The sequence below is a fragment of the Cyprinodon tularosa genome, unplaced genomic scaffold (genome assembly GCF_016077235.1).
Source record: "Cyprinodon tularosa strain WSP-4 unplaced genomic scaffold, ASM1607723v1 ctg903, whole genome shotgun sequence".
NCBI lineage: Eukaryota > Metazoa > Chordata > Actinopteri > Cyprinodontiformes > Cyprinodontidae > Cyprinodon > Cyprinodon tularosa.
In genome coordinates this window covers 181980-204056 of record NW_024039678.1, presented here as the reverse complement: position 1 = coordinate 204056, position 22077 = coordinate 181980, and the positions used below count along the sequence as shown (strand labels likewise).

The window sequence follows — 22077 nt, the reverse complement described above, 5'->3', positions numbered from 1 at the left end:
ACGTGATGACGTCGTGTCGCAACCAGGAAGTGCTCCAAAGGCTAGACCGTCCCATTTACCAACGGCTGAGGATCCTCCGGAGCAGCCTACCAAGTCTGGGTCCTCCAGAGGCTAGGTAGGCTGCGTCCTCGGAAGTACGCAGCCTGCGAATTGAGACGCAGCTTTTGTTTAAGCACAGTCCCAATAGCTGGGGAAAACAAAGGATTATTTCTCCCCTTCACCCTAATTTTACATACAGGAGCATGTTTATTTATTAGTCTTAAAAAAATTCTTCATAATTCCTGTTAAAAAGTATCAAATCATGAACAAAAGATTGCTCATTCAAGTGTTTTAAATCTCTTTTGATCAAAATACGTGGCTTAGATTTTGGTAACTTGAGATTTCTAACTATACCTGCAGCACAATGATTTCTAAGATCATTTGCAAAAACTCCTGTCCCTGTATATTTATGCAGAGAATTTGTCATAATTAAGTCAAGAAGTGGTGATTTTGACGGGCGTTTGTTATTGGGTCGAGTGGGGTAGTTTATTAACTGGGTGATATTTGAAGAATCACAGAAAGTTTTTAAGCTTTCTGAAGATGCTGTCACCCAGTCTAGATTTAAATCTCCTAATAAAACAAATTCATTGTTATTTAGGTCAGCTAGATATTTGTTTAAATTTGGAAGTGCATCACAGACAGCAGAAGGTGGTCGTTACCCCCTATAACTGTTATATACTGAGACTTAGTGAATTCAATTTTTAGGGCTAGAAACACAAATCGCTTAGAAATAGAAACAGAGGATAAAAGTGTGACATGAAAATTGCTCTTTACATAGATGGCAACACCGCCGCCTTTCTTAAGGCGATCACAGAGAAAAACATTGCAACCTTCTAAGGAAATATTTTTATTTGTAATGGATTTGTTTAACCACGTTTCCGTCAAGACTTTGATATCCGTATTGGTAGATTCAATCCAGATTTTAATCAGGTCTATCTTAGGCAAGAGACTGCGAGAGTTAATATGTAAAATACCAAAACCTGATCTGGTTTTGAACTCTTCTGGTGTGTCAAAATAATTGAAAGTTGGACCTGGATTCGGTTGCAAATTACCTGACAGTAAAAGTAAAAGAAGAAGGAGTCTTTTCCATTGACCATTTACATTTGATACCAGGCTGGTATTCTTGTTCTGAGCATGTGTATAAGAGATAATTAATTTAACACAAAACAGTTTCTTAAAACAGACAAGCACATTAAGTGAACTACGTTATTAGTTGGTATATGATTTAAGTCATGCTAGTGAGTAATAACATCTGAAGGAGTCCAAATTGTCTCATCGAGTGTCCATGAATCTGGAGTAATTCTTGAAGGAGTGAGCTGAGTTATTATACAAATCCTCAGAAGACTTTGGTGCATTTTCAAAGGTGTAAACAACTAAGAGCAATATCAGAAAAAGTCTCAATTTACTTATCTGATCCAAGTCTGGAATTTTGACAAAGTAGTATGATGAGATGTTGTTTAGCAAGCAGAGATAACAGCTAGCATGTAGGAGAAATGGCTAGCAGGCCGCGGTGGTAGCTGACAGGGCCGGTGGCGGCCAGCAGTCAGGGTCGACAGTAGCAAGCAGAATGAGCCGATGGCGGCTTGCAGGAAGGGACAACAGTGTCTAGCAAGAGCCGGCGGTTTTCAGCAGGCAGTGATGATGACGGTCCCTAGACAGGGACGTCGGCGATCAGCCGTCAGGAACGAGGGCGGTCAGTTGTCAGGATCGAGGGCGGTCAGCCGTCAGGAACGATGAACTATAGAAGATCCATAGGTCGTCAGATGAGACGCTGCAGGGACAGAACAAACAATATGCCTTTTGATGATGCTAATCATATCACGTGTTTACTGCTGAGTAAAGACAACGCTAATTGACCCTAAAGAATTGACTGCATGCTACGCTATGCTACAGGAATATGTGTTGAGCTGTTGCTTAAGCTTGGACAAGCTTTATTCACTAAGGGTTAAGCACTGATATAACATTAGTGTTTATGTGTTCCTCAGATGCTCATTACATTTCCATTACCAAGTATGACCATGAGTCATGTAGTGGAATCCTGATGTCTATTCGCTGCTAGCTATTTCAAAGAGGGTAAAGAATAATTTGACTAAAGGTGTTTTGGTTCTTGATTAAGCAAATCATTCAAAAAAACATTAGTTGGCCAAATAAAGTTTCGTTCACCTCATGGATTTGCATTGTGAATTGGTCTGAAAACATTGCAATTTCTTTAAAATTAGTGAAAAGCTAATTTATTCATATCCTATTCTTCCAAATAAACTTTGGTTTCAAACACAAAATCCATCTTAAATATGATATATAATGTAATATGATTTTCAGCCATGCTTCCCTTCCTCTTTGTACATAGTAGTTTAGTTTAGTTGAGTTTTACTAGACTTAGATGAGAGTTTTAAGAGGTAATATCACTGATGATGTGTCCAGGTTGCATCACTAGTTGATGTATGTACAAAGCTTCTGTCTGGGATAACCAGTGACCACCAGGAAAGTCTGGTTGACTACCAAGAACAGAGTGGTGACAGCTGGAGAGACAGCGGACAGCCCGGAGAGACGGCATCGGGGCAGTAAGGGTTAGCAGCCCAAACCTGCATCTTTCTCTCTACTAGGAGGAAGAACCCACCCTAAGCTACAGATCGACCTATGGAGAAATACCCCCAGGGATCCCCGAGAGGGGGGGAGGATGAGGATCCCACTCGGACGGATCAAAGAATGACGAAACCAGGCAATGGAAATACGACTATGACTACAGAATGCTTTTGTGGCAAAGTGTGCAAAAACCCACGTGGTCTGAAGATCCACCAGACCAAGATGAGATGTGTGCAGACGGAGCAAGTGTCACAGCGCGCAGGGATCCCCCCTGGTGAGACGCAGGAGGAGCTAGGCCTGGAGCCAAACCATAGTGCCCAGAATCTCCAAGTGGTACAAGTCCCAAACCCACACAGACCACCAGAACATCGTCGGGTTAGATGGCCCAGAGCTGATAGGGAGTATGAGTGGCGCCAGTTTGATGAGGACACCGACTCCATCTTAGAAGCAACAGCCAAGGGGGAAGTCGATCGGCGTCTCCAGACCATGACCATCATCATCAGCATGGGAGCTGAGAGATTTGGCCTGGAGGAGAAGAAAGCAGGGAGATTGCCCTACACCATGAGCAATCGAGCACACAAGATCCACCAGCTCAGGAAGGAACTGAGGGTCCTGAGGCGGCAGTTTAAGCAGGCAAGAGAGGAGGAGAGGGGTCCGCTCTCAGAGCTGCGCAACATACTTCGAAAGAAGCTCCTGACTTTGAGGAGGGCTGAGTGGCATATGAGAAGAAGGAAGGAAAGAGCCAGGAAGCGCACTGCCTTTCTAGCAAACCCGTTTGGGTTTACGAAGCAGCTGCTGGGGCAGAAACGCAGTGGTCAACTTACCTGTTCCAAAGCAGAGGTCGACCATCACCTGGCTGCAACCTATGGAGATGCATCCAGGGAGCAAGACCTGGGAGACTGCCAGTCCCTGATTGACCCACCAGCACCAACAGTGGACTTCGATGGGAGGGAGCCCAGCTGGAAGGAAATCCAGGAGGTAGTCAAAAAGGCAAGATCAAGCTCAGCCCACGGACCTAGTGGGGTACCTTACAAGGTGTACAAGAACTGCCCAAAGTTACTCCACAGGCTCTGGAGGATTTTGAAGGTAATCTGGAGGAGGGGAAAGGTTGCCGAGCAGTGGCGATTTGCAGAAGGTGTATGGATTCCGAAGGAGGAAGGGTCTACAAACATCGATCAGTTTAGAACCATCTTCCTGCTCAGTGTTGAAGGGAAATTATTCTTCAGCATTGTGGCAAGGCGTCTAACTGACTACCTCCATGGGTGTCTGGAGCACAATGGCGTGGTCACTCAGCTGATCAGGGAAGCCAGAGAGAGCAAGGGAGACTTAGTCGTGCTGTGGCTGGACCTTGCAAACGCATATGGATCCATACCTCATAAGCTCGTCGAGCGGACACTGTGCGGCCACCATGTCCCAGCTAAGTTCAGAGACCTCATTCTGGACTATTACAACAGGTTCAGTCTGAGGGTTACAGCAGGATCCATAACATCGGACTGGCACAAGCTGGAGAAGGGAATCATCACCGGATGTACCATTTCAGTGATCTTCTTCGCACTTGCTATGAACATGCTGGCGAAGTCCACCGAGGTTCAGTGCAGAGGGCCCCTAACCAAGTCTGGTGTCAGGCAGCCGCCCATCAGGGCCTTCATGGACGACCTGACCGTGACAACGTCAAATGTCCCAGGGAGCAAGTGGATCTTGAAGGGGCTGGAAGAACTGACCACCTGGGCCCGCATGACCTTTAAGCCCGCTAAATCGAGATCCCTTGTGCTAAAGAGAGGAAAAGTCACCAACAAGTTCATCTTTACACTTGGCGGCACCCAGATACCATCCATCACAGAGAAGCCGGTGAAGAGCCTGGGGAAAGTTTTCAACTGCAGCCTGAGAGACACAGCAGCCATCAACGCGACCAATCAAGATCTGGAGGCTTGGCTAGCTACGGTGGACAAATCAGGTCTACCTGGCAAGTTCAAGGCCTGGGTGTACCAACATGGCATCCTTCCAAGGATTCTCTGGCCCCTCCTTGTGTATGAGGTCCCAATCTCCACAGTTGAGGGCTTTGAAAGGAGAATCAGCAGGTTCCTGCGGAAGTGGCTGGGTGTACCGCGGAGCCTGAGCAGCATCGCCCTATACGGAAAGAACAACATGCTGAAGCTCCCCTTTAGCAGCCTGAATGAGGAATTCAAGGTGAGCCGAACTAGGGAGGTGCTGCAATACAGAGAGTCATGTGACCCAAAAGTCTCTCGGGCTGGTATCGAGGTCCGGACGGGGCGGAAGTGGAGGGCGGCAGAGGCTGTGGAAGTGGCGGAGTCACGGCTGCGGCACAGGACTCTGGTGGGGACAGTGGCTCGGGAAAGAGCAGGCCTTGGTAGCAGCACAACACCTTGCTGCGGGAAGGCAAAGGAGAAGAGGAGGAGGACGCTGCTCCAGGAAGAAGTGCGGGCAGCAGTGGAAGAAGAGCGGTCCGGCAGGGTGCTTGGAATGTGGCAGCAGGGAGCCTGGACATGATGGGAGCAAGCAGCAGAGCGCAAAGTCACGTGGACTGAGCTGTGAAGAGCCGAACCCCAGCGCATAAAATTCCTGATCCAGGCTGTATATGACGTATTGCCAAGCCCGTCTAACCTGTTCTGTTGGGGGAAGGTGGAGTCACCAGCATGTGCCCTGTGCCAGAAGAGAGGGACCCTGGAGCACATCTTGAGCTGCTGTCCGAGGAGCCTGAGTGAGGGGCGCTATCGCTGGCGTCATGCCCAGGTCTTGAAGGCCATAGCGAACTCCATCTGCAGTGGAATAGCCCACTGCAAGCGCCTCCGCCCAGCGAAGAAGGCTATCTCCTTCATCAGAGCTGGAGAAGGACCACCAGCTGTTGCCAGGGTCTCTTCCTCTGGCCTGCTCACAATGGCACAGGATTGGGAGCTGATGGCAGACTTGGGGAAACAACTGAAGTTCCCAGAAAATGTGGCCACAACATCACTAAGGCCAGACGTGGTGCTGACCTCAGCAACATCGAAGCAGGTTGTGCTTCTGGAGCTCACGGTCCCTTGGGAAGACCGCATTGAGGAGGCCAACGAGAGAAAGAGGGCTAAGTACAGCAATCTGGTGGAGCAGTGTCGGCTCAATGGGTGGCGAGCAAGGTGCGAGCCTATTGAGGTGGGATGCAGAGGGTTTGCTGGCCAGTCCCTCTGCAGGGTGTACAGCATGCTGGGCATCACAGGGGCCAGCAAGCGAAGGGCCATCAAGGAGGCCACAGAGGCAGCAGAGGTTGCCTCGCGATGGTTGTGGATCAGGAGAGGAGATCCGTGGGTAGGGTAGCACTACCTGGACACGAGCTGGGGTCTGATCAACCCTGGCTAGGTCGCCTGGAGGAGAGTGTATGATGTTTGAAAGACCCGAAACACTCTATGATACCAGGTAATATCACTGATGATGTGTCCAGGTTGCATCACTAGTTGATGTATGTACAAAGATGAGAGTTTTAAACTGAAATATTATTATATATATATTATATCATATTATTCCATGTACGTGCAAAATTAACTGTTTGACCATGATTAGTGCTCGAATCAGTCTTTCCTCTATTGTTCTAACACACATAGGCGAACGTTGGGATCATGCAGGAATTGCGGGCGGGAGCAGGACAAACTATTACAGGTGCGGGCGGGAGCAGGACTGAAAATCATAATTCTTTGTGGGAGTGGGACTGGAAAATCTGTCCTGCGCAGACCTCTATCACATACCTAAAAGGAAATAAAAGCATATTAAATCCAACAACCCACTCAATGTTCACGTTTCATGTAGTGGAGATCAGCAATGACTGTCCTTCCTGATCTCCTAAATATCACATATTATCTCATAATTATGACATCTTATCTCGTAATTATGAGATAATATGTCGTAATTATGAGAAAAGATCTCATAACTACGAGATACTGATCTCGTAATTATGAGATAAGTTGTCAGAATTTTTTTTCTTTGGTGAATGCAATACGCTTCCGTAAGTTACTAGGTATTTTAGCCAAATTTCAGTTAATTTACTGAGCCAACTGCTGAGTGCGTGCGATCACTCACTAATGCTCTGATGCTACAAGAAACTAAACTGGGAATTTTTCGGATTCAGTTGCTTACAAGGGAAGCTTTCCGAGATTTAACAAAACAGATTTACCATTTTGAATGATATATTTTAGGAAACTATTTTAACATTGTTATTTCTTACCGATTGCCAAGATTCTTCATCAAATTTGACAACATTTTCCAGGCTATTAGTGGAAACAACCGTCAGCTGTGAGCTCTCTGAGCAAAATCTCAGCCTGTGCCAGCTATTGGTTGTTTAATCTGTCACTGAAAACAATCGCTTAAGGCATATTTCAAAGTTTTTAAAGATTTCTAGCACTTTTTATCTATATTTATGAACATATTCATTAAATTATTTTTAACTTTAGAGTTTTTTTTCACTCTTGTTTTAGAATAAGACATGAAATCTATACATTTAAAGTAGAACAGCTATAGTAGAAGAAGATATTAAATTAAGATCTATACTTTTTTTTTTTTACTTGTGGTTTTAACACAAGAGGAACCCACTGAACAATCCATTCTGTGGGTTCCTCTCTGGTAATTTTCCATAATGAGGTCATAACATTCAGTTAGAGAAGCCACGCCCACTTTAGAACTGTGATGTCATCGTGAATTCTAAAAGAACACGCCCCTGTTCCAACATTACTTAAACACCAGCCAACCCCACTCAGCTCACAGTTTGTCTAGAAGGGCAACAGGCAACAAGTTCAAAACCACAGTGAAAAAGAAAGAAAAAAATAACCTTCATTCATGTCGACAAATCAAGATAGTAACACCAGGATGAGACCTCAGAGTTCAGAAAACAATTCAGACAAAGAACCAAAGAGAAGATCTGAATGTGAGAACCAAAGTAAAACAAGCATAGTTTCTGAGATAGCAGAACCCTCAACAAGCTGCCAGACCCAGAAAAGGAGGAGGGAAAGTGAAGAGCTAGGAATATCAAGTGAAGATACAGCACTGCCAGCCAAGAAAAAGATGAAGACCAAACACCTTGATGAGAACCCAATTACAGATTCATCTTCCTCCACATTGGAGTACAGCACAGACAGCTACAGCACCACGAGACAACAGATTTCAGAGTCCGGTACAGTCTGTCAACCAAAGGAAAGATCTGAATGTGAGAACCAAAGTAAAACAAGCATAGTTTCTGAGATAGCAGAACCCTCAACAAGCTGCCAGACCCAGAAAAGGAGGAGGGAAAGTGAAGAGCTAGGAATAGCAAGTGAAGATCTGGCACTGCCAGCCAAGAAAAAGATGAAGACCAAACACCTTGATGAGGACCCAATTACAGATTCATCTTCCTCCACATTGGAGTACAGCACAGACAGCTACAGCACCACGAGACAACAGATTTCAGAGTCCGGTACAGTCTGTCAACCAAAGGAAAGATCTGAATGTGAGAACCAAAGTAAAACAAGCATAGTTTCTGAGATAGCAGAACCCTCAACAAGCTGCCAGACCCAGAAAAGGAGGGAAAGTGAAGAGCTAGGAATAGCAAGTGAAAATCTGGCAATGCCAGCCAAGAAAAAGATGAAGACCAAACACCTTGATGAGAACCCAATTACAGATTCATCTTCCTCCACATTGGAGTACAGCACAGACAGCTACAGCACCACAAGACAACAGATTTCAGAGTCCGGTACAGTCTGTCAACCAAAGGAAAGATCTGAATATGAGAACCAAAGTAAAACAAGCAGGGTTTCTGAGATAGCAGAACCCTCAACAAGCTGCCAGACCCAGAAAAGGAGGGAAAGTGAAGAGCTAGGAATATCAAGTGAAGATCCAGCACTGCCAGCCAAGAAAAAGATGAAGACCAAACACCTTGATGAGGACCCAATTACAGATTCATCTTCCTCCCCATTGGATTACAGCACAGACAGCGGCAACACCAGGGAACAACAGAGTTCAGAGTCCAGTACAGACATTGGACCTGAATATGAGGACCAAAGGAAAAGGATAGCTGAGCCCTCAAAAGCGGACCTCGAAAAAGCTAAATTTCATGAAAAATATGTTGAGCTGAATAAACTGGTCGACAGAGGCTCTATATCTGTCTTTGCAGGCTATCGCATAGAGGATAACTCACCTGTGGCCATCAAACACATCCAAAATGTGGTATTGAAACATAGAGATGAGAACGGTAGAGAGCTCCCACTGGAGGTAGCCATCATGTTTAAACTGATGGATGAAACAGTGGAGCAGTCATTCGTGGTGTCGTTGTTTGACTGGTATGACCTGGGAAAGGAGGTGATTTTGGTGATGGAGAGACCCATGCCTTGTCATGACCTCACAGGTTACCTCAAAGACCTCAAACGTCCCCTCAAGAACAAGGAGGCAAAGGTCATATTAAAACAGCTGGTGAAAGCAGCCATTCATCTAAAAAACAAAAACATCTTCCACAGAGACATTAAATTGGATAATATCCTAATTAAGACGGACTCAGGAAAGCCACAAATCTACCTCAAAGACTTTGGGTTAAGCAGCTTTGGTGAAGGAAGACCACATTTAGATTATTGTAATGAATTCAATCAAGCCCCACTGGACTGGTTCGTGCACGCTAACTATACATCTGGACCCATAACAGTGTGGCAGATAGGAGTGGTCCTGTTTGACTTGACACACAAGAAGTCATTTGAAACCAAGGAATTACATTTAAAGCAGCTACGGTTCAACAAAAGGCTTTCAAAAAAAGCCCTAGATTTTCTGAATAAATGTCTGGAGCTTGACCCTCTGAATCGAGCCACCCTGGAAGAGCTGCTGGTTCACCCTTGGCTTTCATAAACTACACACAAAAACACAATCACACACACAATCACTCATAGATTTTTTTATTTAGTTAGATTAGTATATTTTAGGGTTTACGTAGGGATGGGGTAAAATGCCACAGTGGGTAAGTGGTTTTCTCCAGGTGCCCCGGTTTCCTTTTTTACATGTGAAACCACATCTATTTTAGGTTTAACTCCATTTTAGGCTTTTCTCCGGGTGCTCCGGTTTCCTCCTCTCTTAGAAAAAACATTTTAAGGTGATATTGATATGTTTGGGTTTTCTCAACACATCTTGCCATATATCATGGAGTTCATCATTACTGGGGATCTTTTTTTTTTTTTTAGTGGTGTAGTTCTCTTCTCTAATTCAATGCATTTGCCCTCCAGGCAAGTGCAATGATGGCCAAAAAAATTATTTATCACTCAAAATTACTTTTAAATCACCGACATTCGCTTAAAAAAGGACCCACAAGTATTGCCAGCGCCATTTTTGTTGTTTTGCACACATTCTCGCGTGATTTGAAAAAGCCTCAGGATTTTCCGCCAGATGGCGTCATTTTTGTCCGGGAATTGGCGCGAATCAGACACATTTTTTTCGACTTGGCAGGCTAAAAAACAACAAGGCAAAAAAATGTAAGTAGAGTAACACACCCACCACCTTTTTAACCCTCCACCCATTTAACCCAGCACCCAGATAATCCTAGATAAAAATTATCGGTCAGGGATTAGGAAAATTGGCATAATTGTATGCCATGCGCACAGAGTAAATATGACTATTATATGGCAGTCTTCTGTATAGAGATGCAGGTCATACATTAAAACATTTTCATTAAATTTTTTTCTCTCAGACATTGGAGAGGTGCATTTTATAGAGCTAAACATGTTAAATTGGTGAACTGTTATGTTATTATTATTGTCTTGTTGCTGCATTTATTTTGTCAGGGAAAACTAATCCATAGTCAGATAAAAGTCAGGGAATTCTGAAATTATGTAAGACTGTGGAAACCCTGTATAAAATAACTATGTATAATGATTCTCTAGAAAAGTCACATTATATTAATTGTATTATCTTGTATAAACATACCGTGACTCTAAAATAAGTTATTCATTTGTGACATTGACTTCTGTCTTGTGATTGATCTTAAGTTTTTTACCTGTCAAGTTTTTTTTTAGATTTTTAACATTACAATTTATATTTTTCCAAGCACACAACAGTGTAAAGCAAAGTTTAGTTTTCAAAAGAATGTGTAGGAAGGATTGAAAACCATGTTAACACGGTAATGTAGGCTTGAGTTCATTATCTGACACTTGCATATACACACTAGGAACCTGTAAACTTATTGAATTACAAAAAATATATAAAAAACAAACATGTTTCATTGATATATCTATACAAAAATTAATATTAGGAACTATATTTATCAAACATTATACTGGGCAAGTAAAAATTGTTTCTGGGCAAATGAAATGTGAAAGTCACTTGCCCAAAGGGCAAGTGGTAAAAATCCTTAACGTCAACCCCTGAGTACTATTTAGTTTATCCCAAACACTCCATAATAACATAAACAACGCCTCTCTCTCTTAGACACCTTGCAGCTATAAGGCCCAAAACAAATTTTTTATTTTTTTTTATTTTGGCAAGGAAATATTCTGACTTTGCTATCTTAATTGATAATGTAGCTCTCCTTAGTATTGTATTTTCTTGCTCTAGCTCAAGCTGCATCTCATTATGGTCTCTCCCTCGCTACCTCCCTCCCTCTCTCTCCCTCTCCCTCCTTCTCTCCCTCTCTCCCTCTGATGGATGCATGATGAATGGATGAGAGGGAGAGAGAGAGAGAGATGACGGTTATTTCAATAATCGATTAATCACAATTAATCCGTTTATTCCAATTAATTGTTTCAGCCCCTCCTCATTTGCATAATTAGGCAGAAATACATACAGAAATGAAAATACGACAGGCAGAAATAAATAGCATGGAAGAAATAAATATGGTAAAAAAAAATACAAAGCAAGAATAAACCAGACAAAAATATCATGACATGAACAAAATAAATACTTAAGTAGATACTTCTAGATACTTGTGAGAAAATCTCAGAGTATATCTTAAAGTGAATAAACTTATTCTGTTAGTTTGCAACTAGATTAGCTTTGGAAATGATCCATCCACATAATTAAACCTAAAATAACAAATAAACTGTAGTATGTTTAAAAAAGCAAAACGTTCACAAATATTAATAATTATTTTTTAGATTCAATCTATTTTCCAATCCAAATGTTGCATTTATTTAGGGTGTGTTATTATTATGTGTTATTTCAGTGTTACCATGGCTACGTGGATGTTCATTCAGTTGTTTCATTTTGTAGAAACAAATCCAATGGCAGACATGACACAAAGTTAAAGTAATTTCAAATGGCAACGGTCTGGCTTTAAGAAACACTAAAAGACTAAAACATTTAGTAGTCAGTAACGGTCATTTATGGAATCACCCAATTCAGAGGAAATGACTAGTTTTGTCATGTCTGGGATCTGCTTTTTTATACAAATTTAAACAATATATATATATATATACATATATATATAACACAATTTAGAGAAGCTAATTAACCTAACTTCTTTTTTGGACTTTGGGAAAAAGCCGGAGCACCCGGAGAGAACCCACGCATGATAAGAGTATAAAGAATAGATATAGACATTGATCTATACATATCAATATCTATACATATCTATCTATATATATCTATATATATATAGATATATATAGGAAGAAAGTTGATAAAAGAATAGTAAATTTTAAAGAGAGTGTGACAGTACAGTCAGAGCATTAGAAAAGAGTGTCAGAGAATCAAACAGTATATGTCAGAGAGAGAAATAGCATGTGTTCATTGAATTAATGTAGCATGTTTTGGTTAGGTTTAAGTCCCCTATACAAGCAATATTTCAGTAAAAGAAGCAACAACAAAGCTGCTTTCAATAGAATAATTGCAGTGATAACACGCTGTAAACGGTGGGGAATTCTCCTAACGACATTCCAAAGTCTTTCAAAGACTGAAAGCAAAAATTCTCTGATTCTTGCTTTAGCTGTGGTGAAGAAATCTATGATTCTGCTGCTAGTTTGCCTAAAAACAGCCACAACTTTTCTTCTGACTTGGTCTAAAATGGATAATATTTTCCTCACAGTTGATTGTGGTTCAGCTCTACGTGGGTCTGAATATGTCGACCGTTTTCTTTCTACAATGCCTTCCATTGCAGCCGGTTTAGACGGGAAAAAATAATCTTCGTCTGAAGAACTATCTTCTTCAATCTTTTCTTGTTTAGGTGAAGGAGAGCAGTGCTTTCCTCTCATAATGCAGCAGCAACTGGGCTGATTTAGAGCTTCCTTGGAGGTTGTGGGTCTGGTCTCAATGTTTCTGACTATATCTTCTATAAGAGCTCTAGGCAGGTCAGAATCTATCCAACATTTCCCTGGTTCGTCAGATTCAGAGGCTGAAACTTCACCTGCTTTTGAAGAAAAATTACCTGGAATATTTTCCACTTTAAGTATATTCAGTACTTTGTAGAGAATCCCTGGGTTGGCTTCTTCTGAACCTTTTCCATCTTCTGGTTGGACACCTGTAAGTCTAACCGTTTGGAAACCTGAAGGTTCTGTTTGACTCTCCGTTGGTGCATGATGTTCCTCAGGGGTTGGTTTTAAATCTTCTGCCTTTTTATGAGCAGTGGTGGCAGCTTCAGATTTTTCATTACTATATAAGAATTTTTTGGCGGAGTTCACGGCAGCACAAGCAATCATGATTATTATCTTTTAATTGACCTAAATACAGAGAATTACTAGTCAAGTAAAACACAACCTTCCTTGTGAGTTCCCTCTAAGGTAATGAGTTCGTCAAGCAGGTGTTCACAACAGATTTCAATGCAAGTGACGTCATAAAGAGTCACGAATCACGTGATTCATTTAGAGGCGGGGCCAAAATTGACGACGTCCGAGGCCTCGCTAGCGTGAAACCACGTGACCGGGAAGCGCAAGGAGCTTGACAGGGATCTGAACACCCTCAGTGTTCAGTCAAGGGCTCTGTTCGAAAACCTGGGCTGCATCCTCCAAGGAAGCGGTCTACCTAGACTGGATCCTTCTTAGTCCTTGAAAATAAGGAGACCAGAGAAGTTTTGGCTGTGAATTCGAACAGGTCTACCCTTCGGTGGGTTTTACTGCAGTAAGCTCTGTTGCTTAGCAACCGTGAAAGTTGACACACAAAGCAGGAAAAGAATGAAAACCGAAGTTTTCAAAACTGTTTGTTTATTTATTTCTCTTTTATTGTAAAGTGAACAAAGACTACATTAACAAGAATCCAGAGTGGAATAAAGGTTCCAACCACCGGGAGCAGGAACAAATAAAATCAAATGTAATGATAGAAACCTTAGTCAGTTAAATAACCTGCTGCTGTCATTCTGCACATCTCTGATGTTGCTGCTATTTTCAAATATCCATTACTGTAAAAATGTCCATAGCTGCATATTGGTTATTTATTCTCCAGTTTTATATTGTTAAAGCACTTTACAGCATTGGATTGTTTTTTTTGTGTTTTTTTTTAACTCTTCCCTATTATGTTATTCTTATACATTTTTCTAAGGTCCTCATTTGTGTGACCATTTTCAATAATCTTTCTGCTGCTGTAAATTTGCCCATTGTGGGACAATAAAGGGATTTTCTATTCTATTCTATAAAAAGGGTAGAAATATATAAGTAAATCTAAACAATGTATGTATAAAAAATATATCTGCTAAATCTCTAATATTCAACAACAAAAAATACGTAGCTAAGCACATTGTGCAAAACAGCAATAAAAAAATAAAACTCCTATCAGATTTACAGTCCCCACTCTGCAGATATATTAGAATCTGTCCTTAAATTCCAGCCAAACTCATTTACACAGTAACAGATAAAAACCTTTGGATAAATCAAACATTACCGCCACATATCTGACTCAATAACCATTAAAACAACTATTTTCATTCATCTCAGATGGAACTATTCACTGACTGGATTGTATTAAACTGAACTTCCAATTTTCACCACTGTCTGGCGCCAAGTAACCTTTCCTCTGATCAAGGCTTGCTTGGTCTTGCTAGGTTTTCAAACAGAGCAAGTCTCTTCCTCTGCAGTCTCTCCTTGTTGGTTCCTTGCTGTTGCTGGTCCTGTCGTTGCTGTAGTTTTCTTCTTAGCTCGTTGCTCCTCAGGCTCGTTTTCCCCTGATGTCTCCATGGTTTTGGGTTTGTTTAACATTTTAAGTTCTGGATTTCTGCCTCTGTTACCTATGGTTTGCAATTAAATCTCTCAGAACTCATCTCTGCCTCCCTGCCTCTGCATTTGGGTCCTCAAGCAACCTCAGCACCCACTCCTCACATAAACATTATGAAGTGTTATTTAAATTTGTTGTGATTGATCCCTTCTCAGGAAAAAGAACCAGTGAGAGAGAGAAAGCTTGAAGGTGGAATCAGAGCTTACCGGAAATCCTTGTACAGACCTTAGCTTTCAGTCAGCTGTCTTCACCTTCAGATGGAAACTTCAAAGTTAAAGCAGAAATGAAGCGTTTTAATCATCAGAGGGTTTACTTCTTTGCAAGTTGTGCTCCATGCTAAACCCTCAGACACTTAAAATGCAGTAAAGGGAAGTGGCCTTAATGAGATGTTATGAACAGATTTCTGAACTGTATTGATAATGTGTCACTGAATACTGATGCCTGCTGGACCTTTAAAATCCCTAAATGCAGCCTATTTGACAGACTTAACTGATACGGACTTTGATGACCCACTTGGACAATATAATCGAAAAATTTGTTATATTAATGTGTATATTGTTTCATGTATTCTATAAAATATTTAAATTGAAAGTATCTTTGATATTTTTAGATGGAGCCAATAAATAGTGTGAACATATAAAGTTAAAACTCAAGTGAACATCTGAATGAGGAGAGGGATTTAGAAAAGTGCTCACTAAGTAAAGTGATTAAATAGAGTCTATTGGAGTTGAATTTCAATTCAAATAAGGTGGGTGAAAACATGAGATCAAAATGGTCCCACACAGCTGAAACATTTCTTTTGCATCGTTAATGAACTCCGACAGATGAGAGATTTTTTGGACGGGTGCATTCCTGTGATATATAGACTTATAAACACAGTTCATATTGACCCAGCTCCTGTTTCGGTCAGCTGACGTCAGGACCGGCCGTAGGCATAAGCAAACTAAGAGGCTGCTTGGGGCCCCCTGGCCACCAGGAGCAGGGAGAGATTTACCATTTTATGGGCACCCCAAGTTCCTGGGGGGCCCATAAAAGTCTGTTCACATGTATGGTGTTTTTTGATAAAAAATCCTTTGGCTAAAATGCCATCAGAACGCTCAGCCGCCCCCCTTCAGTGTCCACCATATTGGATCAGTCCATTTGCTGCACATGTTCAGAAAGGTCCAAAGAGACAGCAGCAAACCATTTGAAAACAAACCATGCAAAGAGCAGTGTTGCCAACTTAGCGCTTTAGTCGCTATATTTAGCCACTTTTCAGGCCCCTCTAGCACTTTGATTTCTAAAAAGCTCCTAGCGCCAAATCTAGCGACTTTTTTCAGCTACTGGAGACTTTGGAGACAACATCTAAAAGCAGCGAACTCTGCTCTCCAGAGCAAGTAGATTGGTAACCCCGCCTCCTGCTCTCCCCTATCTTGTCTGCTGTCATGATTCATGCAGCTATTATTTCATCCAAATGAAAAATGGAGAACAGAGAAGCAGATCATGGCTTGTCTACAGTGAAAAGAAGGACTGGGTTATTTACTTTGGCCTTTTTGGAAACACAGGAAGGAGCAATCAGCTAAGTGAGCTTAGTGCTTGGAAAAAAATTTTTATTCCTTTAGAGACAGCATGAAAAGTCAGCTGAGTACAAAACATAGAGAGGAAAACAAGAAGAAAAGGGACAAGAAGAGAGGGACACAACCTAGAACAGATAATGGTTGTCTATTCTATTAACATTTCTCTATCTGTAGAATGGGTCTGTTTTATGTGTTGTCTTCTCAGTTTAGAGGGCCCCTGCCTGTCTTTGCCTAGGGCCCCACATTTCATCTTTCATCTTCATCTGGATTATAGACAGATGTAGCTGGGTATCATCAGCATAACAGTGGAAATTAATCCCATACTGTCTAATAATTCTAATATATATAGTATAGAGAATTGGTCCTAGCACTGATCCCTGTGGTACTCCACAGGTAACCTTTGAGCATGAGGAAGATCTGTCATTAACGTGAACAAACTGAATTCGATCAGATAGATAAGATTTAAACCAGTCTAGAGCTGTTCCTTTAATTCCAACAAAATATTCAAGTCTTTCTAAAAGAATATTATGATCAACTGGATCAAATGCAGCACTGAGATCCAACAGGAAGAGGACAGATACAAGTCCATTATCTGAGGCCATGAAAATATCATTAGTGACTTTCACCAGAGCTGTTTCAGTGCTATGATGAGCTCTAAAGCCAGACTGAAACTCTTCAAAAACTTTATTATGGTGTAACCTCGCTTCCCATCCAAGAAGCTTTTTCAATTCAAATCATTTTGAAGTTAAAAAAAAAAAGCTTCTTGGATGGGAAGCAAAAAGTCTTCAAACTTGGAAACAAAGTCCAGAGGATTTATATTAATTTTCTTTATTTGGAATGACTATGACCTGGATGACTGATAATCTTCACCAGCATTTAAGATAGAGTTATTTTAAGATTAGAGTTTTATGCATTTTCAGGTCTTAGATCATTGCATTATTTTTTTAATGACATATTTTTGTTTGGCAACAAAGTTTTTTTTTTATGTATATATATATAAAAAAAAATGTTTGTATGTGTGACATTTATCATAGTTGCAATATTTTTCTTTTTACATACTTTAAATAGTGATAATTTTGGAGATCTTACAAAAGCAAACATTAAACAAACCCACACATACATACACACATATATATACATACATGCACAAACACACACACTATATATATATAAATCTGAAGTTTTTATACATAATATTTCCTGTTTTCTGAGGCAATATTATGAGTTTTATATCAGTCAGGATATATTTGGGTGAAATAGGTGGTGGTGGTGGTTGCAGAGATCTGCCTCTCCTGCTTAGTTTGTGTAATACTGTGTTTATTTAGAAGGATGCCAATTTCCCTAAATAATCATGGCTACTCTCTGTGATTGTATTATTTCACAAGCCTAGAATAATAAATGTGAAAATAGGGGGAATCTTTGGCAGGTTCCAGATTCTAAGTTTGACAAGTGTGAGAAATGATCTAGAATGTTGCTGATAGCAAAATGGGGAATTTCCATCCTCTGAGCAGATAATTCAAGGCAAACTGACTGGAGCACATCTCCATACAATAAACTCAAGAAATACAAGAAGCACAAGAAATACAGTAAATACAAGAAATACTAGAAATACAATAAATACAGTAAATACCCCAGTGGGCCTCAGCAGATGGCCGCTCACACTGAGCCTGGTTCTGATGGAGGTTTCTTCCTGTTCAAAGGGAGTTTTTCCTCTCCACTGTCGCTACAAGCATGCTTAGTTTGAGGGATTGCTGAAGAGTCAATTGCTCTGTTCGAAAACTGTTCGAAGGACGATTACGTCATAGCGCGGCGCCGAGGTCTGGTCGGATTCCAAGAGTCCTCGTTATGCGGCCTTAAACTTCTTTTTGCCCGATTTGAAGGACGGGTCCGGTGTATCCTCGGTATCCTTGGATATCCCGGGATTCATTGCGAGACCAAGCCAGCCGTGATCAGAGGAAAGGTTACTTGGCGCCGAACAGTGGTGAAAATTGGAAGTTCATTTTAATATAATCCAGTCTGTGAATAGTTCCATCTGAGATGAATGAAAATAGATGTTTTAATGGTTATTGAGTCAGATATGTGGCGGTAATGTTTGATTTATCCAAAGGTTTTTATCTGTTACTGTGTAAATGAGTTTGGCTGTAATTTAAGGACAGATTCTAATATATCTGCAGAGTGGGGACTGTTAATCTGATAGGAGTTTTATCTGATTATTGCTGTTTTGCACAATATGCTTAACTACGTATTTTTTGTTGTTGAATATTAGAGATTTTGCAGATATATTTTTTATACATACATTGTTTAGATTTACTTATATATTTCTACCCCTTTTACAGAATAGAATAGAAAATCCCTTTATTGTCCCACAATGGGCAAATTTACAGCAGCAGAAAGATTATTGAAAATGGTCACACAAATGAGGACCTTAGAAAAATGTATAAGAATAACATGATAGGGAAGAGTTAAAAAAAAAAACACAAAAAAAAAAAAACAATACAATGCTGCAAAGTGTTTTAACAATATAAAACTGGAGAATAAATAACCAATATGCAGCTATGGACATTTTTACAGTAATGGATATTTGAAAATAGCAGCAACATCAGAGATGTGCAGAATGACAGCAGCATGTTATTTAACTGACTAAGGTTTCTATCATTACATTTGATTTTAGTTGTTCCTGCTCCCGGTGGTTGGAACCTTTATTCCACTCTGGATTCTTGTTAATGTAGTCTTTGTTCACTTTACAATAAAAAAGAAATAAATAAACAAACAGTTTTGAAAACTTCGGTTTTTATTCTTTTCCTGCTTTGTGTGTCAACTTTCATGGTTGCTAAGCAACAGAGCTTATGGCGGTAAAGAGTAGACCTGTTCGAATTCGCAGCCAAAACTCTTCCGGTCTCCTTATTTTCAAGGACTTCGGAGGATCCAGTCTAGGTAGACCGCGTCCTTGGAGGATGCAGCCCAGGTTTTCGATCAGAGCCAATGAGTTGATGCAATCAGCTGGTTTTCCTTAGAAAGAAAACTTTGAATCAATCTGAGTGGATGATCTGGTGAACCGGAAAATGACCTTAGATGACATGATGTGAATTGGAGCTACAGAAATAAATTGAATTGAAATACAAGAAACACAATAAATACAATAAAAATCTTATTCATTCCAATTTATCTGTCCACCAAAAGTCTCAGTTTAAGGCATACATGTATAGGAAATGTGAAAACATTAAGAAAATGTTTAAAAGTTTCCTTTAAATTTCTCATCAACGTGCGCGAGTTTGGGGCGCGGCGCGCTCTCGCAACAGGGAGCAATTTTTGGCTCAACACCGGTGGAGAGAGAGGAGTTGCAGCGCTGGTCTGAGTCTATAACAGGGAAAACCTAAGAAACAAGGTATGAACTTCTAATAAACATTCAGCCTTTAGACGAACAACTCAGAACCTGCATGAAGGATTGGTTTTAGTTTTAGCTTTATTTGGTCGGTTAAAGTTATTACTGACTGAGGCTAAGGCTAACATCCGCTAGCTTAGCTAGCAGAAAGGAGCGGGAACACTGGGAAGGTTTTACTCTAAAACTCAGCAGCACTGAATGTCTGTTTCTACTTTTTCTCAGTTTGTCATTTGCGGACGGTGATGCACGAGGCTGCGAAGAAATGGTGAAAATATCGATAGTGAAGGTGAGAAACATTCACCCTGAAGTTTGTGTCTGGTTTGAACTGGTGTCTCATTTTAAAACGGAGATGATTGACAGGTGTGCTCAGCGTTTCCAACACACACACACACACACACACACACACACACACACACACACACCGCTACCCCCGCAGTGAATGTCAGATGAAATGACGGGCGCCATCTTGGGGAGGTTGACCCGATGAAGCTGAAGTTAGCTTCCGAATCGTAAAATGAATAAAGTTTTCCCTCCTTCACCTTTAATCTACTCTAATTAAAAAACTAAAACAAATATGTAAATATGTTTGAATTATACAAAGTATATATCTTTTTACAGAAACAAATAGGAAATTATGATTATTAGCCATCTTCTGGTGTTAATGACATCTTTGAATGGCTATTGCATCAAAATTTAGAATGAAAATTTGTACGCTACCCCCAAAATTTGCGATTTACATCATTTAATGGATACAAGGGGATTCAAGAAAATACCAATATCTTTGAAAAAATAACTTCATTTTATTCAGAATAAAATTCTACATTATTAATATTTAAATTAATAATTTCTAATCAAGAAAAATGCAATTTTCTGTTTTAATTATATATATTCTTAATATGTAATGTAAAAATATATGCAAATAAAACAAATTGTAAATGTGTTTCCATGGACTAGTAGATAATTTTATTAGCTTGTAATTGGTATTATTGCCAACTTTGTAAGTCTAATTGTTTTTAGAAGTTATATCAAAATTATCTACCCTCCCCCCTAAAAATGGGAGGTTTTTTGTTATCTAGACGGGTATAAGTTGAGGGCCTTTGGGGCCGGCATAAACGTGGTCTGAGAACAAAATGATTGTCAGGTTAGAAAGAATGGGAAATCATCCAGTCTGCTATGAAAATCAAAAATGTTTTTTTTTTTTTTTGAAGAGGTCTAACCCAGACACATCAAACCTGGACTGGGTTATTTTAAAACACTTGGAGAGCAATTAAAGCCAGGTCTGGGATTTGTGAAACTTCAATTAAGGATTGATGCTTGTCCCAAGTGGGATTTCTACCAAGGACGTTCTCCTCTTTTTCTGTTTTATTCTACTTCTTTTAGTGATGTTTAATGACTAGTGATGCCTAATGAGGCATCCTGTAGGTGGCAGTATTCTCAATTGATTTATTTTTTTTTTTACAAATCAAGTAGTGATTTGATAAACGGGTATAACTCTGAGTACATTAAAGGAATAGTACACCCAAAACATGATTAGCCTTCATTTTCTACTCACCCCCATGCTGAACAACACTCTGGAGTACTTTTTTGATATCTCAAATGCATCTGGAGATCTGGGAGCCTTCTTGCTGTCTGCTGACATTCAAATAATGGAGGTCTATGGTGCCCGAGGCAGAAAGGTCCATAGAAGTCCACAAAAAACGTGTCAATATTCCTCCATACTGCTCGTCCAATGTATTCCAAGTGTCCTGAGTGGGTAGCGTCGAAAATTTACTCGAAACAAAGTTATTTAGAATGTTTTTAGAGCATAAACAGTAGTGTATAGGATTTCCTAAAAGCGCGTTCACGAGTCTACGGAAACCGTGGCAGACCAAGCCAGACGAAAGTGCGCATTCAGCTCGGCAAAGAACTCATGCTCTTCCTCAACACTGAAGTCCTCAGACATTTTTCTTTCGTTGTTTCTTTCTTTGCACAGGTAAACAGCACATTTCTTCTTCTACGCTTGCATTATCGGCAGAGCAGACGCTGAATGCGCACTTTCGTCTGGTTCGGTCTGCCGCGGTTTCCGTAGACTCGCGAACGCGCTTTAAGAAATCCTATACACTACTGTTTATGCTCTAAAAACATTCTAAATGACTTCGTTTCGAGTAAATTATGGACGCTACCCACTCAGGACACTTGGAATACATTGGACGAGCGGTATGGAGGAATATTGACATGTTTTTTGTGGACTTTTATGGACCTTTCTGCCTCGGGCACCATAGACCTCCATTATTTGAATGTCAGCAGACAGCAAGAAGCCTCCCAGATCTCCAGATGCATTTGAGATATCAAAAAAGTACTCCAGAGTGTTGTTCAGCATGGGGGTGAGTAGAAAATGAAGGCTAATCATGTTTT

General features: G+C 40.6%; 2 protein-coding genes and 1 pseudogene across 3 annotated transcripts in view; all 3 read left to right on the top strand.

Annotated features, from left to right (window-relative positions):
• The first annotated feature begins 2534 nt into the window (after nt 1-2534).
• LOC119776070 lies at nt 2535-5959 on the top strand (annotated as a pseudogene).
• Nucleotides 5960-7380: 1421 nt separating this feature from the next.
• LOC119776063 (serine/threonine-protein kinase PAK 3-like) lies at nt 7381-9497 on the top strand. Of its 2 annotated transcripts, XM_038274281.1 has the most exons (2): nt 7463-7520; nt 7800-9497. In XM_038274281.1, exons 1-2 carry the CDS (start codon nt 7471-7473, stop codon nt 9466-9468), a joined length of 1719 nt encoding a protein of 572 aa, XP_038130209.1. In that variant the 5' UTR covers nt 7463-7470; the 3' UTR covers nt 9469-9497. The 2 variants fall into 2 exon arrangements, with proteins under 2 accessions (XP_038130208.1, XP_038130209.1); XM_038274280.1 differs by having other exon boundaries at nt 7381-9497.
• A 10086-nt stretch (nt 9498-19583) lies between these two features.
• tdrd12 (tudor domain containing 12) overlaps nt 19584-22077 on the top strand; it is a 78024-nt gene continuing 75530 nt past the window's right edge. The window contains exons 1-2 of the mRNA XM_038274286.1: nt 19584-19686; nt 19906-19969. Of these exons, the coding sequence (XP_038130214.1) occupies nt 19946-19969 (24 nt within the window). The 5' untranslated portion in view covers nt 19584-19686; nt 19906-19945. The remainder of the gene's footprint in view (nt 19687-19905; nt 19970-22077) is intronic.